Raw genomic sequence first — 16,234 nt, forward strand, 5'->3', positions numbered from 1 at the left:
AGGGCACATGCCCGGGTTGCTGGCTAGACCAATGACTCTCTCATCATTGATGTTTCTATCTCTCTCTCTCCCTCTCCCTTCCTCTCTCTGAAACCAATAAAGATATATTTTTTTTTAAAAAATGCATCAGATAATACCATTCTTCCACTTTGTGTTATAGACATTATTTATCTGGATCCTGGTTATTGAACATAATCAGAAAGTGACCTATTTTCACACCACTTCCCCTGACCCCACAAACACAGGAGCCCCGCTTCACAGATGAGGCGATCATGGCCCAGGGGCCCACAGCTGACTTCAGTTCATGCAGGAAACAGTAACTCAGCGTTGGGTCCCCCTGTGGCTCAGAGGAGCATTCCTCTAAACAAATGTGGAACATCAGTAAGTTCCTGCACCTAAGGTCTAGCTCTCCAGCTCATCCCGAGAATCTCTAATATGGCTTGATTCATTACATTTAATTTCCCACCGTTTGAATAGTCCCAGTACTCTCATCATAGTCGAAACAGAGGTTTGTGGACTTCATGACAAAATAACAGAAGGAAGACACAGTGACAAAGGGCCACCGAAACAGAAGATGGTGTTATTATTGCGCATCAGTTAACTTTACTGATGGCAAATCTACAAGAGACGTATTCGTGTCAGACAATGTGGATAAAAAATAACCCTCCCCATGGCCCTAGTGTCTCTAAGCACAAAAGAGGCTACGTTTATACAGCGCAGTGTCTTTGCAAAATCACCTCTGGCTTTGAATCCAAGACAGAAGCGGAGATCTGCTTGGGCGCGTGAGGAAATGAGAAGAGAGTGATGAAAAGCGACTGTCATGGGCATATTACACCTTTTATGCAGTGAGAAATTCATTTAATAAATTGATTGGAGCCTGAAATCTAATTAAATCTAAAAGCGGTATCAACCTGAAATGCTAATAAGTTCACGCTCAAATTGTATATACAAGGAAGCTCTGCAGTGCGCGCCTTTAATAATGAGCTACCTGAAGGTTTTTTCCCTGTTCATTAGAGCAGTGCAGCAACGTGATGTGAATTATTTCTACTCTCAGCTTCATATACAAACATCTCCAAGCGGGCGATCTGCACAGTCACATTCCCCTGTCCAGTCAAGGTGAATGACATGTGGTTTTCAAGGGCTGTGATCAGGGTTATAAAAAAGGAAACTCAAAAAAAACTTAGTAAGAAAATATGCGTGCCTTTTATTCAGAAAAACAACGAAGTTTTTTTTCTATTTAATTACTGGCATCCTATATTTAAATTAATTTAAATGTGCAAGACTAATAATTCAGAACAGCAAGTGCTTTATAGAAACTGAAGCTTCAGTTAGCCCAGTTTCAAGCTGGAGCACGTGGTCAGATAGGCACCGGCAGCACTGGGTCCGTGGCCCTGGGTTCGGCTCTCCTGTAGAAGCTGCGCACAAAGCAGGCAAGTTCTAGGAGCTGTGTTCCACTTGCAAAGTGGGAGTGGCTTAGTGTGCTGGAAAGTTCCTTCTTTTTTAATTGAGGTAACATTCGGTAAGAACATTATCTAAGTTTCATGTGCACAATCTTACAATCTGCTATCCGTATGCTCTATTGCGTGATCACCACCTAAAGTCTAGTTTCATCCATCACCATGCATCTGGCCCCCTTTACCGTTTCTCCTGCTCCCACTTCCCCTTGGTAACCACCAAGCTGTTGTCTGTATCTATGAGTTTCTTGTTCTTTTCTTTGTTCATTTTTTAAATTTTTTAATACCCCACTTAGGAGTGAAATCATATAGTTCCTGTACTTTTCCATCTGACTTATTTTGCTTAGCATAGGTTGCCTCAAGGTCCATCCATATTGTTGCAAATGGCAATATTTCACCTTTTTATGGCTGACTAGTATTCCACTATATATATGTATCACATCTTTTTTTAAAAAATATATCTTTATTGATTTCAGAGAGAGGAAGGGAGACAGAGAGAGAGAGATAGAGACATGAGTGATGAGAGAGTCAGTGATCGGCTGCCTCCTACACACCCCCTGCTGGGGATGGAGCCCACAACCTGGACGTGTGCCCTGACCGGGAATCAAACCAAGATCTCCTGGATCATAGATCGATGCTCAACCTCTGAGCCATGCCCTGCAGGGTGCCAATCTGTCTTTCAGTTGGTATCTTTAAGTTGATTTGGGCATGTCAGGAAGAAGTCCTGAGGATCATCTAGCCCAGTCCAATGCCTCTCGGATTTTCATGTGCAGCAGAGTTTGTGATCGAGCGGATTCTGACTCAATAGGTCTCGGTGGGACCCAGGCTCCTGCATTTCTCCCACACTCCCAGGACAGGCTGATGTTGCTGTGCCTCATACCACACTTGGGATAGCAAGGCTCTTACTAAAAACAGGCATGTGTTCTTTTAAAGCAAAATACCAAATAGAAAATAAGTATGGGTATAGTAGTCCCTGGCCTCCAGAAGCTCAGTGAGCTAGACACGACTGCATTCTCGCATCTAAGTATTAAAATCCACGAACGAACAAAGTACCATGAAGCCTGGCATGAGGGAAGCTCTAAGCGTTTGCGGCTGCGGCTGCCAGAGCTGCTGTTACTGGTATTGCTGTATCACTCTTACTACTATGGCTGCGGGAACATCTTAGGGGTCCCTCTCTCTCAGCCCTGCGTCCAGGCTCAGCTTCCATGGTGAGGGACTGGGATGTCATCTTTCAGGAAAATCCCATCCCTAAAGACACAAAGCTGTCAAACTCCTCTCTCGCATCAAAGTCTGAATTAGATCTCTCTTCTTCCTTTATGTTTGCAACTTTCTCCCTCATCTGGTATCAAAGACGTGGCACAATGTCTGATAAAATAATGATAGTAATTAAGAAAGGCGTGCATTCCTCATTCCTTCCAAGGCAGATTCATTCTCAAGAAAACTGCTAGCAGACACAATATTTTGGCACGCCACGTAATAACACTTAATGAGAAAACTGGGGAGATAAAGAAGTGGGTATCGATGGTGGGCACACCTGTGTGTGGCACCGCTCGGCTGCCAGATCAAAATACTTGAAGACTGTGCCGTTGAGACCTGGTGATCACAGTTTCAGAGAAGAGTGACCATCCATTCACTCGGCAAAGATACCCTGAGTGCACACTAAATGCTGGGCACCAAGGAAGGTGCAGGGGACACAGCACTAAATAAGAATATCTGATCATTGCCCTCAAAGAACTTCTAGTCTGATGGGGTGTGAGTATGGAAAGAAGCGATTCCTGTGCAGTGTGACTATTGCCATGAAAAGTACAGAGTGTTGGTTGCAAGAGGTATTTATATAAAATCTCCCTTTTCCAGAAAAAGGAACTGGGTACAGAGAGATCACCCGATAATAATCCGTGGGGCCAGGATTCGGACCCAGGCGGTCAGCCTCCAGATGTGGGCCCTCCACTTGAAGAGGCCCTGGTGTTTCCTCCATCAGACTCCTCACTCTGAAAGCCTCCATTCCGAGAGTTCACTCGGTGATACGTGAGCTGAAAACATCTTCCACACAGAGAGAAAATGGGGAAGAGGCCAGAGTAACTGTCTTTGAAGTAAAAATAAATCCAGGAAGCCAAACATGATGATGGCTCATAAAATATGCCTCGACCTGCTAGTCCCTGCCCGCTTTGATAAACGCTAGTCTGTGTTTGGAGGAAAAGGTAAGGGGCTTTTTAAATATGAATGTGAGAAGGAGAACTATGATTTCTGAGTCCATTGAGAGGGGGTCATAAGAGAGAAGGGTTGTGAGGTAATGCAAATATCCAGCAGCTACAAACTGTTGGCGGAAAGAACTCCGCAGGCGTGAGGAGAGGCCACACTGGGACAGCTTACAGGGACCCCCCCCCATTCCCATTTTGAAATCCATGACTTCCACATATTAGCACCACCCCAACCACCTTCCACCCCCTCAACCACCCTCCCTATCAGGCCTTTCTTTTCTGGGGAATTGAAAAACAAACAAGTGTAAAGTGTACTTTCATATCTGTAATTGTGATTTATAGCTAACACTTTGATGTCTACAGTATGTCTGCTCTGTATACACTGCCTTAGGAGATGACCGCACTTAACCCTCGCAACAACCCTGAGAGACAAATACTATGATGATCCCTATTTTTTTATTTTTTTATTTATAAGAGAGAGAGAGAGAGAGAGAAACATCGATTTATTGTTCCAGTTATTTATGCATTCATTGGTTGATTCTCATATGTGCCCTGACGGGAGATGGAACCTGCAACCTTGGCTTATCGGAACTACGCTCTAGCCAACTAAGCTACCAGACCAGGGCTTGATTAGCCCTATTTTAATACCTCAGAAAACTGAGGCATAAAGAGATTAAATAACTTGCCCAATCACATGGGTTGGTGGGGGGAGCACTTTAGCACCAGGACACTGGCCATCCCCATCCGACGTGCCTGGGCCTCATACAGCGATAGAATTGAAAGGGAACAAAGACATCTCATGACAAGAGTCTGCCTTTCATTCAACAGGTAAGGAAACTGGAGCAAAAGTAACTTGGTCAAGCTCTCTCCTCTGAGGGCAGAGCCTGCGACGTCTCCACCATCGTCCCCACCAGAGGCTCAGGGCTGGACCACAGCCTTTACTCAGCCACTCCCATCACTGCCCACTGCCTCTCCCCTGCCCGCCCTCAGCCTGACCTCTGTCACCTCTGGCTTTGTTAGACTTTCAAGAGCAAAACATAAGAAGCTATCACTTCCTGAGGACCTACTATCCGCCAGGCTCAATCAGCCCTCCCATCACCCCATGAGGCAAGTGTTATTATCTCCATTTTAGAGATGAAAAGATTGGCCCAGAGCATTTTAATTATTTGCCCGACTCACACAGCTAGTAAGCAGCAAACTCTTAGTTACCAGGCTGCCTCCCAAAAAACTGAGCTCTTACTAACAGCACCTTTTCCATCTCTTCCTTTATGTTCATGCTGCCCATTTCCACCCAGCAATGCTGGTAGGCTTGGCATCTATTTCAGCAGCTCCGTCCTGCCATCCTGCCCTGCAGCCTTAGGTAAGACGTGATTCAAAGGCAGGACTCACGCAGAGCCAGCAGGTTTTCATCGTCTACCGTGGGCCTGGACCAACTCTCTACCTAGGGACTTAAATTCTGTGACCTAATAGTTCATGCAATTGAAAGAAGGGGCTCAGGCTCCTCCCACCCCCAACCCAAACATGTTCCCATATCTTAAGGTCCAGCAGCCACCAACAGCGCCCAGATACCTCTGGGATAAGCAGTGATGCATGAGTTTGCCCATGAAGACCTGATAGCATCATAATTCAAGAAATGTGGAGGACAGGCTGTGCGAGGTCCCTGAGATCACTGAAATGGACCCATAATTCACTAGCCACGGGGGGAAATTCTATCACTTTGCACACTTTGCTTCCCTAGCTCGAAATCAAATCAGGGGAACATGATCAGATTTCTAATTTGGAACCTTGGACACGCTACATCATCTTTAATGACTCCTGGCAAAAGATACTCATTATAGATCTCAGCCTACTGAAATTAAAACACAAAACCTAAAAATTAAGCAGAAAATTTTCAATTTCTCAGGTCCATAAGGCCACAGAAAAATCATGCAAGTGGGAATAGACACAGTCTTTAGGGTTTTGTTATGCCTGCAAATATCTGAGCAGGAATTATACGAAAGAGAAGAGCTAGAAAAAAAAGTAAACAAGCCCATCAGAGATCCTAACTTTCAGGTTTGGGGCCATCTGGGTGAACAGCAATGTTTCGTGATCAATGTGAATTACCATGTCAGGCAACATTATCTCTCTGCTGATGGCCAGGTTCACCTGTTCTAGGATGTAGAGCTCCGATTCCCCTGACACGGCAGGCTGCTGGCCTCAAGTCCTCTCTCATGGCTAAGTGGACTGACAGACAGCACAGTCAGCCAGCACCCTGTCCGGGTGGGTAAGGCTCCTTTAAAACAGGATGCTAAATATTCATCTCCCATCATCACTTCTAAACCCCACTCAATGTGGATTTTCTAGAAGTTCGAGTAACCATTAAACAATCTCCAGAGATTGTTTTTAAATCTCTTCCCTCCACCTCCCCATCCTCCCTGCCCTTTGTGTCACCGCAGGAGCGGCTGCCCAGGCCCAGCAAAAAGATTAGCATTCCCAGCTTTCACATTTGCCCCGACTCCATTCTTCTAGACCTGAATCCAGGAAACGGGAGCAATTCTCTGTCTGCAGCGAGGCCTCAACAGATGCCCCAGAAATATCACTGGAGTGAGGTGTAAACAGAAACTAAAAGCTCAAAACTTCATTTCCCTTGACCTGCATTCTCACCGAGGAAAGTCAGAGAAAGGCGGCCAGGGGCAGTGTAGGGTGGTGCTACCGGCCCCTGAATGTGAACGTGGCACACCCCCTCCTAAGGGTCAAGGAGCATTTGCAAACAGCACAAAAGATAAACTATAAGTTTTATTCTTTTATCAATTAAAGAACCACTTCTTCTGAGCCTTAAAATGTGCACTACAGCTCAGAGAGACTTAAAATCCCTTCCTTAATCCAGCTCCTTAGTGTGGAATGGCCACTGTGTACAAACAATGAAGACCTAGGTGTTTCTAAGTATAATTGGTAGACCAGAAAGCCCTTCAAAAACCTCACACAAATGTGAAGGGGTGTCTGCAGCCATGAATGGTAAAGGAAGCCAGGCCCAAAGTCTAGGTCCCTCCCTGGAAAGACCATGTGTGTTACTTCATCATATATGTCCTTGTGGGCCTCCCCCTTTAGAACCAAATCACTCCCAGGGTCACCCTGGAACCTCCCCCTCAGAGTAGCTTTTCATCATTGCTTCCTTGCCCACATGTAACTGAGAGGGAGGAGAGAGTGTTTCAACAACCTGAGGTCTACACTATTTGAGTCTAGTGCTAATTAAGAATGACAAAGGTCTTGCCCAGCCAGTGTCGCTCATCGGTTGAGCTATGATCCAGGAGATCAAGGTTTGATTCCCGGTCGGGGCACATGCCTGGGTTGTGGGCTCGATCTCTACAGGGGGCATGCAGGAGGCAGCCGATCAATGATTCTCTCATCACTGATGTTTCTATCTCTCTCTCTCTCTCTCTCTGAAATCAATAAAAATATATATATTTTTAAAAATGACATGCTCTCTCACCTCTGTGGTTTGTATAAAACTGAAGGTTGGACAAAAAGATAACCAATCTTAACATGAAATACAGTCAACTGTCTAAACTGCCTCTTGTGCCAATCAGTGCATTGGTATTTATGGACCAGGAGTCAGGGGCCTGGAGCCAGCATGCCTCCCCGGAAGCCATGGTTTCTTATGATGCCAACTAACACTGGAGGAGCCCATTAGAAGACTGTGCTTCCGGAGAAAGGCATTAGTGCAAGCACTCACACCAAGGAGGCAGAGGAAGGGGCTGGGCGCATACCAGGCACTTGTGACATGTCCCCCAAATCATGCTGAGTCCTGACCCACTTATTCAGTAAATTACTTTTATGAGGAGGTCAAAAGTTAACAGAGCTTTCCCTGCCCCCGGCTAGAGAGAGCCCCTTTGCTAACCTTGCCATTAAAACTGGGCAACCTATGATATCCGATAAAGTAATTAAGGACAAATCAAAGCAATTACTTGGCATTCCTTGCAATAGCCAGATGACATTTCTGATCCCAAAAAGCAAACTGGACCAAAAACAAAATGTTTTTTCAGAGGCTTAGATAAATTCAGCATCTATAATAGGTTACTATGGGAAACCAGGGTATTGTGTACTATCCACCCCTTTTTTAATAGCAACATTAGATATGGGAATAGTCACTGAGCTCTTCCCTTTGGAATGAACCATAGGACTGAATGAGCCACATGAATGAGCCACAGGGGCGGTTCTGAGCAGGGCCAAGACTAGGGTGAGGCGAATGGAGGCGCCTAGAGAGCAAAACTGAAGTGGGCACTCACTCCCTTGGATGTGCAATCCCTACCCTGAGATTCTTATATTAGGTTTGCAATTACAAAAGCAAGCCTGTCGCTAGTTACATACTGGAAGGGAAAAGAAAAACAAGTGGCCAAGCAAGCCCACGTGGAGGGCAAAAATCAGAAACAGCAGGGGTGGGGGACCTTTTGGAACAAAGACTCCAGGCCAACCTGGAGTTATGGAGCAAAATCAAGATGAGTAAGGAAACTTAGAATAAGCATCTATCTGCTCATGTGCACCAAGTACAGGATTCACATAAAGGTAAAAGCTAACATTGGTTAACACCTACTATGTGCCAGATGCTTTAAATGCATTAGCTTATTTAATCTTCGCAACAACTCTCGGAGACGGGCATTTCATTATTATCATTTAAGAGATAAGAAACGGAAACTGAGAGACTTAGGGAACTGCCCCAGGTCTTAGAGCTAGTGAATGCTGACACTGGCCCACACTATTATCCTAAGTCTATCCTCTCAATTGACAGTCCCACATATACAGACGCCATTCTCAAGGAAAGACAGCAATAAAATAATCACTGTCTAACAGCATGTCCCAAGTTAGTAAGAAAGCACTTTGGACATAACCCTTTATGCGTCTGCACAGTCTTGGTGACATCCTTCCCCATCTCGAATATCATCACAGCCTGGCAACACCCGAGAGGCAGAAAGTATCGACTGGCGTCCTGTCAGATGAAAAAACTGAAGGGCCGATGGCAGCTTGAGTGAGGGACAGAGATAGGACAGTGGCCCAGGCCCTCTGAAGCTGACCAAGCCATGGCTCCTCCACGGGACACCCCTGAGGGCTTAAAAAAGCCACTGACCTCCACATGCCGGTGAAACTGAACATGGTGCTGACACAGCGAGGCAGGGGGGGCGGCGTGAGTCCGTCCAGGCGCATGAGCAGGGCCGGGATGCCAAAGAGCACCAGGTACTTCACGTAGAAAAAGAGCACTTGGGCCAGCGCCAGTCCTCCTGGAAGACAGAGGGCCCGTTAGACACGCGACAGCAAATGGAGCCGTCTCCTGGCAAAGACGCGACATTCCAGCGACGCGCCACCTGCTCGCACTTCCCCGCCCACTCTCCTCCCCTTCAGCACCCACATTTACAAAGCCTCCCGCACTGGCGTTGCAGGCGCTTTTTTATATTGCAAAATAAATTTAAATTAAGAATAAATAACTGCAGTAGTGTAACAGAATAGACATGCTACACGTAGAGTTTATTTATGTCTACAACAGCCCTTCCCAATCAAAAACAGTGGGGGAAGAGGGCCCCACACGTCAGACGTGAAGACTTGCTACACGTGCAGCTATATGAGACTTAACGACGTGATGCGGGGAAGGGAGGGGGATTTTACACAGGACCAAATGACCTGGAAATTCCAAAAAGCACATTTTCTGGCAGCGATCAGGTGTATATTTGTTTGAATTTTGATGCTTCACTGGGCCCAACAGAAGTGCTCTGTAAAACCTATGTCCAAAAGAATTGGAAATTAACCACTGATTAAGGTATTCTATTGCAAATCCTTCAGGCAAGCAAAGAATCACTTTAGAAAGCGAATAATTGCTTCCCTAACGTAGCCAGCAAATTCAGGGCTCCATACGTCCACTTTGCCTAAAAGAAAGACACGCCTATCTTACGTCGTCTAAGAAGTTATCTGTACACTAAGTTACCTGGGCGCTATAATGGGTCAGACATTAACAGACAGCATCGTGCTCTAAGCGGATATTGGGGTTGGAGGGTGGGGGCAGGGAACAGTTGGTGTTTTAAATAACTGGTGCAACTAGCCACCCTTTATAATGCCACGATGTCGAGCCGGCATCTCTCCCATTCTGTAAGCATGCACCATGAAATTGTCCTCACGCCACATGGAGTATCTGTAATTGAACAGTCAAGTTCGCAGTGGGAAACCTCAGAGGAGCTTCGGCTTCATCATGCATTAATTTTATATAATCTCAGGATTCTAATCCAAGGAGAAAATTTATAAAAATTATTTTTTTCTACTGCATCTCAACGAATGCTAGCATGTTTAATGCGGCCAAAGAATAGGAAAAGAAGAGAAGCTCCTGCTATCTGACACTTGTTTGTGTCCCCAGTTTTCAAAATAAACAGCCTCTCCCCTCATTGTGATGTAAAAGGAGGGGGAAGGAAATGGTTGGCTTTTTTAGCATGACATTACCCTTCAGATAGGGGCACAGACATCATCTCAACAACAGCTGGTGTTTAAACACTGAGCTGAAAAGCCCCTGACCACACCCACTTAGGAGACAGGTCTCTAAACTTAACTCTCTGGCAGGTCCACAGAGCTCTGTTATATCTTTGCCCTGTAAGAAGAGCCAACTTTCAATCATTTCCACCTCCCACCTCTTCGCTCACTCTCAGGTCCCCTGCCAAAGCTCTCTTTTATCCCCACAACCTCATATACCTGGATTTACCTGGAGACACCACTCAAGAATGAACTCAAAAATGTGATCTTTTTTATAATGAACTAAAAATGTGATCTTTTTGAGCTGTTTCAAAGAAAAACTACGAATTACCACCTTAATCGTTGGCTCTGTCAAGTTGGGATATAGTTAGAATCTGCCATATTTTTTTCTTTTTATAAGACTCTGAAGTTCAGAAAATGAGTGAATACATGTTATACATTTGTCTAAACCCATAGAATGCACAACACCAAGAAGGAGCCCTAATGTAAACTATCACGATGCGTCAGTGCCCCTTCATCTCTGAGGAGGGATGTGGATGGTGTGGGCGCAGGGATGGCATGGGTGATCTTTGTGCCTTCCTCTCAGTTTTGCTGTGAACCTCTTAAACTGCTCTCAAAAAAATTAGTCTTTTAAAACACAAAAGAAGAAAAAATGAGAGTTATTATCTTTTTGAGACACTACTAAAGTATCAATGATAATGGTATGATGTTTGGGATTTGCTTCAAAACAATTTAGGAGAGCCCGGCCGGGCATGGCTCAGCGGTTGAGCATCGACCTAGGATCCAGGAGATTGAGGTTCGATTCCCGGTCAGGGCACATGCCCAGGTTGCAGGCTCCATCCCCAGGCGGGGGCGTGCAGGAGGCACTGGATCAATGACTCTCTCACCGTTGATGTTTCTCTCTCTCTCTCCCTCTCCCTTCCTCTCTCTGAAATCAATAAAGATATATTAAAAAACAAACAGCAATATAGGAGAGAGTCCAAATGAAAGACAGGTGGCTACCGGTTGATAACTGTTGAACCTGACTGATGCATTCGTGGGGGTTAATTACATGTGCATGCTTTAAATTTTCCAAAATACAAAGTTTTAAAAGGGGAGGCATTGAGAGCCCCTACCTAAACTCTGAATCTCAGCCAGGCACGTTCAACTTTCTTTTCACCCACCAACCAAACGCATTTGCAGAAGACAGTGAGCAAAAAGGACTTAAATCTGCACAGTCCCACCCCCATGCTCCCCTGTGAGCACAGCAAGTCTGAGAAGGGTAACATGGAGAGGCAGATTCGGGGGAGGAGAAGGGGAGAATGCCATGTGGCAGAGTAGTGAAGTGGCTTTTCAGTCCTTGAATCCCTGGGGATTGGCAGCCCCTGAAGAAGTGCGTCTCCCTGTAGGAAGATGCCCCACCACGATCTTCATCAGTTCAACGGTGTTTCTCAAATGTGTCTGGTCCTGCCCGGCCAGTGTGGCTCAGAGGTTGAGTGTCGACCCAGGAACCAAGAGGTCAAGGTGCCCTGATTCGATTCCAGGTCAGGGCACATGCCTGGGTTTCGGGCTTGATCCCCAGTAGGGGACGTGTAGGAAGCAGCCTGTCGATGATGTTTCTCTCTCATCGATGTTTCTGTCTCTCTATCCCTCTTCCTTCCTCTCTCTCTAAAAGTCAATAAAAACATTATATTATGCTATATTATGTTATATTATGTTATATTTTATATATACACATATATACACTCACACATATATATGTGTGTATATATATATAATCTGTCTGGTCCTGAGAATCACTAGGGATAACAGCTAATTACAGATTCCTGGACCTCTCCTTGACACGTCGATTTAGTAGGCTTGGGCCAGAGTCCTGAAATCTGGATGCGAAACAAGTTTTTTGGGAAGCTATGTTCAGTCATTCCGAGTTAGAAGATCCACACCCCTTCCCCAGGTTTAAAAACATACATCAAAGTGTAAATGGCAATTTGGGGGGTTGGTGAGGTTACCTTCATGTCTCCGTTCACTCCTATTTTCTAATTTTCATGTACAGAAAAGAATCGCCTCACTTGCTCAGTCTGCAGGTTATGTGACAGAGCTTCAAAGGCGATTTTCCACACTCATTCTGACACTCGTCACTGAGTTAGCCAAAAAGATCACATGCACAGAATTAAAAAAATAAATAAATAAATCCTGTGCCATAGGTCTGACCCTTAATTCTATTAGCTAAAGAGGGCTCTAATTCTGACAACCACAACTTCATTGTGAAGAAACGATGCTCTGGGAGCTTGGGAGGGCAGACCAGCGGTCTCCCAGGCGAATGTCATGCTCTCTGTTGGAGAAACGAAGCCCCAAGCTTCCCTGCCAAGAGTCCTGCTCAAATACAACACCTCCACAAAAAGCCGTGCTACAGACTGTCCGCAAAACTTCACCACCACTCTATTCCTAAGGAAAGGTGTGGTATAAGAGCAAAAACTAAAGTCACAGCCAGTTATCAAAGCCCCCTCAAAGAGTAAATCCTCAGGTAATGCCCAAATCTGCTAGTCTTTCAGGGGGGAAAAGTCAAAGTCTGTTCATCTATGTTTATAGACTTTATCTATGTATTTATTTGATCTTGTAGAACCGTTACAGTATGTTCCCTCAGCTATTGTGATAATGCTTGAGGTATGTAAATACGATTTTAAATGTGGCAATTATAAAAGATATAAAATTACTTATTTTAATCTTTCAGAACATGAGAGTTTTGAAAACAGGAGAAGGGTTTGAAAAGCGGGATGTGTCTAAGGCCCCAGCGATCTAGGTGGATCTTTATTGGCCACCCATTCACTATGAATCCCAAATACCTATCGTTAATACCAATATCTCTCCTAAATTCCAAAACCATGGATGGGATCACCCCTGGACCTCTCCACTTCACCTTGTGCCTCTGGCCCCCAAGTGCCTCATGAGGGTCTGAAGAATGAACCAGTGGGTAGTGATTTCCTCTGGAGGCTTAATGAAGCTTGTTGAATTGATTTGAATTAAATGACCACCATTTTCTCATTGATCACAATTTGATTTGAGGACAGTTCGCACTTAAATAACACTCGACAATCATTGAGCCCATCTAAATTCCCTTAATATGCCCGGTGCTGCAAAGTTGATGACAGTTCAGAATTAGAACACTCAACTTCTCTCTCCTAATCAAAAGTAATTCATTATCGCAAGCAGTGGGGGGTGGAGGTGGGCATCATCTCAATCTGAGAGTTCAGGGGAACTGGCCTGGAAGTGGGCTGTTTTGAAGCAAGAGTTAGCTAGATACAGGGAACTTCAAGCAATGACATATACAAGGCACAAGTATATAAATCAACCCGGGGGGGGGGGGCAGCTAAGCAGTACAACTTTAGAGTAAAAGACCTAAGAAACCAAGCAAGAAAGGGAGGTGATTTGTTTTGTGTTTCTAAAAGATCAGTCTGTAAGAACACAGGTGATGGATTTTGTTCCCGAGAGAAGACAGATGGGAAAAGGAGGGGACAGAGAAAAGGGCAGAGCAGCGTGGCCAAGTACCAGGGCCTGACTTTCAGACATGGCAGAGGGGCCAGGGAGCTCCAATTGTCAATTTCAAGTCACCTGTGTGGCTCTCTTCCCAACACAAGTCCTCAAACACACACAAATGCTTCATCTGAACAGATTTTTGTTTGGTGCATGGGGATGTGTGCGTGTGTGTGTGTACAGATCAAATAAAAGAACCAAGTACCATGTGGTAATAAGGGCAATTCAAGGTGACTCCTAAACAGAATGAATTCCAGAGAAGCAAGAGATGAGAAACAGAGGAGGCCATGGATTGGAAGTCTCAGGAGAACACTGGGCTCTGCTCAGTCTAGGGAACAAGAGGTCGAATCCACTTTATCTAGAAATTAAGGCTCTAGTAGATAACTCACTGCTAAAATCCAGTGACAATCTCATCTATAGCTTATATACAAAAACATGTTCTACATAAATTCTGAAAACAAGTAAATAATTTTTTTTAATTCTGCAGGAGAATTTCGTGAAAAGAACTTACAGTGATAAAACTCAGGGATATCATGAAAACTGGGATACGAAGGTCCACTTTGGTAGACCACCTCTCTGCTCAAGAAACACCACCGCCACTCCACCCCCACCTTGGTACTCTGTAAACTCACCAGGAGAGGCTGAATATTAGGCTAAATACATGTTGTCCAATTTAAATTTCTCAAATGACTACCTAGCTTTTACTGCCATCTCCTGGCCCTTTCTGGTATGTCTACCCTGAACTACTGATATTAATGGCCACACACACACACACACCAAATCAATTATTACATTCAAGAAATCTCTGGCCAATGCAAAAATTCTCAACAAAATATTAGCAAACCAGATTCAACAACACATTAAAAGGATTATATGCCATGACTAAGTGAGATGCATCCCAGGAATGCAAGGATGGTTCAACATCTGCAAATCAAAGAAATACATCACATTATCAACATAAAGGACAAAATCCACATTATCATCTCAATAGATACAGAAGAAGTATTTGACAAAATTCAACACCCTTTTGATAAAAACTCTCAGCAAAGTGGGCACAGAAGCATATCAACGTAACAAAGGCCATGTATGATGAACCCACAGCTGATGTCACACTCAACAGTGAAAAGCTGAAAGGCTTTCCTCTAAGATCAGGAACAAGACAAGGATGCCCACTATCAGCACTTCTATTGAACGTAGTATTGGAAGTCCTAGCCACAGCAATCATACAAGACAAAGAAATATAAGACATCCAAATTGACAAGGAAGGAATAAAACTATTATTTGCAGATGACATGATACTATATATAGAAAACTCTGAAGACTCCATAAAAAAATTAGAACTAATAAATGACATCAGTAAAGTTGCAAGATTCAGAATCAATATACTGAAATCTGTTGTGTTTCTATTCACCAGTAATGAACAATAAGAAGAAAGAAAACAATCCCACTTACAATTGCATGAAAAAGTATAGAATACCTAGGAATAAATTTAACCAAAGAGGTGAAAGACCTGTACTCTTAAAACTGTAAGACATTAAAAAATAAATTGAACAAGATACAAATAAATGGAAGGATATACCTTGCTCATGGGTTGGAAGGATTAATATTGTTAAAATATCCTTACTACCTAAAGTAATATATAGGTACAATATTCTTCTCAATTAGAACAACTAATCCTAAAATTTATATGGAACCACAAAAGACTCCAAATAGGCAAGGAAGTCTTGAGAAAAAACAAAGTGGGAGGTACCATGTCCCATGATGTCAAACTATACTACAAAGCTATAATAATCAAAATAGCATGGTACTGGCATAAAAACAGACACACAGATCAATGGAATAGAATAGAGAGCCTGTTTATATGGTCAATTAATTTACAGCAAAGGAGACAAGGATATACAGTGGGGTAAAGACGGTCTCTTCAATAAGTGGTGTTGGCAAAACTGGACAGATACATGCAAAAAATGAAACTGGACCACTTTCTTACACCATATTTTAAAAAACTCAAAATGGATTAAAGACCTAAAACTACAAAACTCCTGGAAAAAAACATAGACAGTAAACTCTTTGACATTGCTCTTAGCAATATCTTTTTGGTTATATCTCCTCAAGCAAGAAAAACAAACAAAAAAATAAACAAATGCAACTACCTCAAACCAAAAAGGTTTTGCACAGCGAAGGAAACCATCAACAAAATGAAAGAACAACCTCTTGAATGGGAGAAGATACTTGTCAATGATAAGAGGTTAATATCCAAGGTATATAACAGAACTCATACAACTTAACACCAAAAAAATCCAATTAAAACATGGGCAGAAGAAGGCCTGAATAGACATTTCTCCAAAGAGGACATACAGATGGTCAAACAGACATATGAAAAGATGCTCAACATCCACTAATCATCAGAGAAATGCAAATTAAGACCACAATGAGATACCACCTCACACCTGTCAGAGTAACTGTCATCAATAAATCAACAAATAAGTGCTGGAGAGGATGTGGAGAAGAGGGAACCCTCATGCACTTTTGGTGGGAATGTGGATTGGTGCAGACACTGTGGAAAACAGTATGGAGGTTCCCAAAAAAAAA

At 43.8% G+C, this 16,234-nt stretch overlaps 1 protein-coding gene across 6 annotated transcripts in view; it reads right to left on the reverse strand.

Moving 5' to 3' along the window:
• HHAT (hedgehog acyltransferase) overlaps positions 1–16,234 on the reverse strand; it is a 179,994-nt gene that overhangs the window by 113,076 nt on the left and 50,684 nt on the right. For all 6 annotated transcript variants that reach the window (XM_081121197.1, XM_081121193.1, XM_081121198.1 and 3 more), the window contains one exon: positions 8,754–8,904. In XM_081121197.1, the coding sequence (XP_080977323.1) occupies positions 8,754–8,904 (151 nt within the window). The remainder of the gene's footprint in view (positions 1–8,753; positions 8,905–16,234) is intronic.

This window comes from Miniopterus schreibersii, assembly GCF_964146895.1.
Source record: "Miniopterus schreibersii genome assembly, chromosome: 19".
NCBI classification, from domain to species: domain Eukaryota; kingdom Metazoa; phylum Chordata; class Mammalia; order Chiroptera; family Miniopteridae; genus Miniopterus; species Miniopterus schreibersii.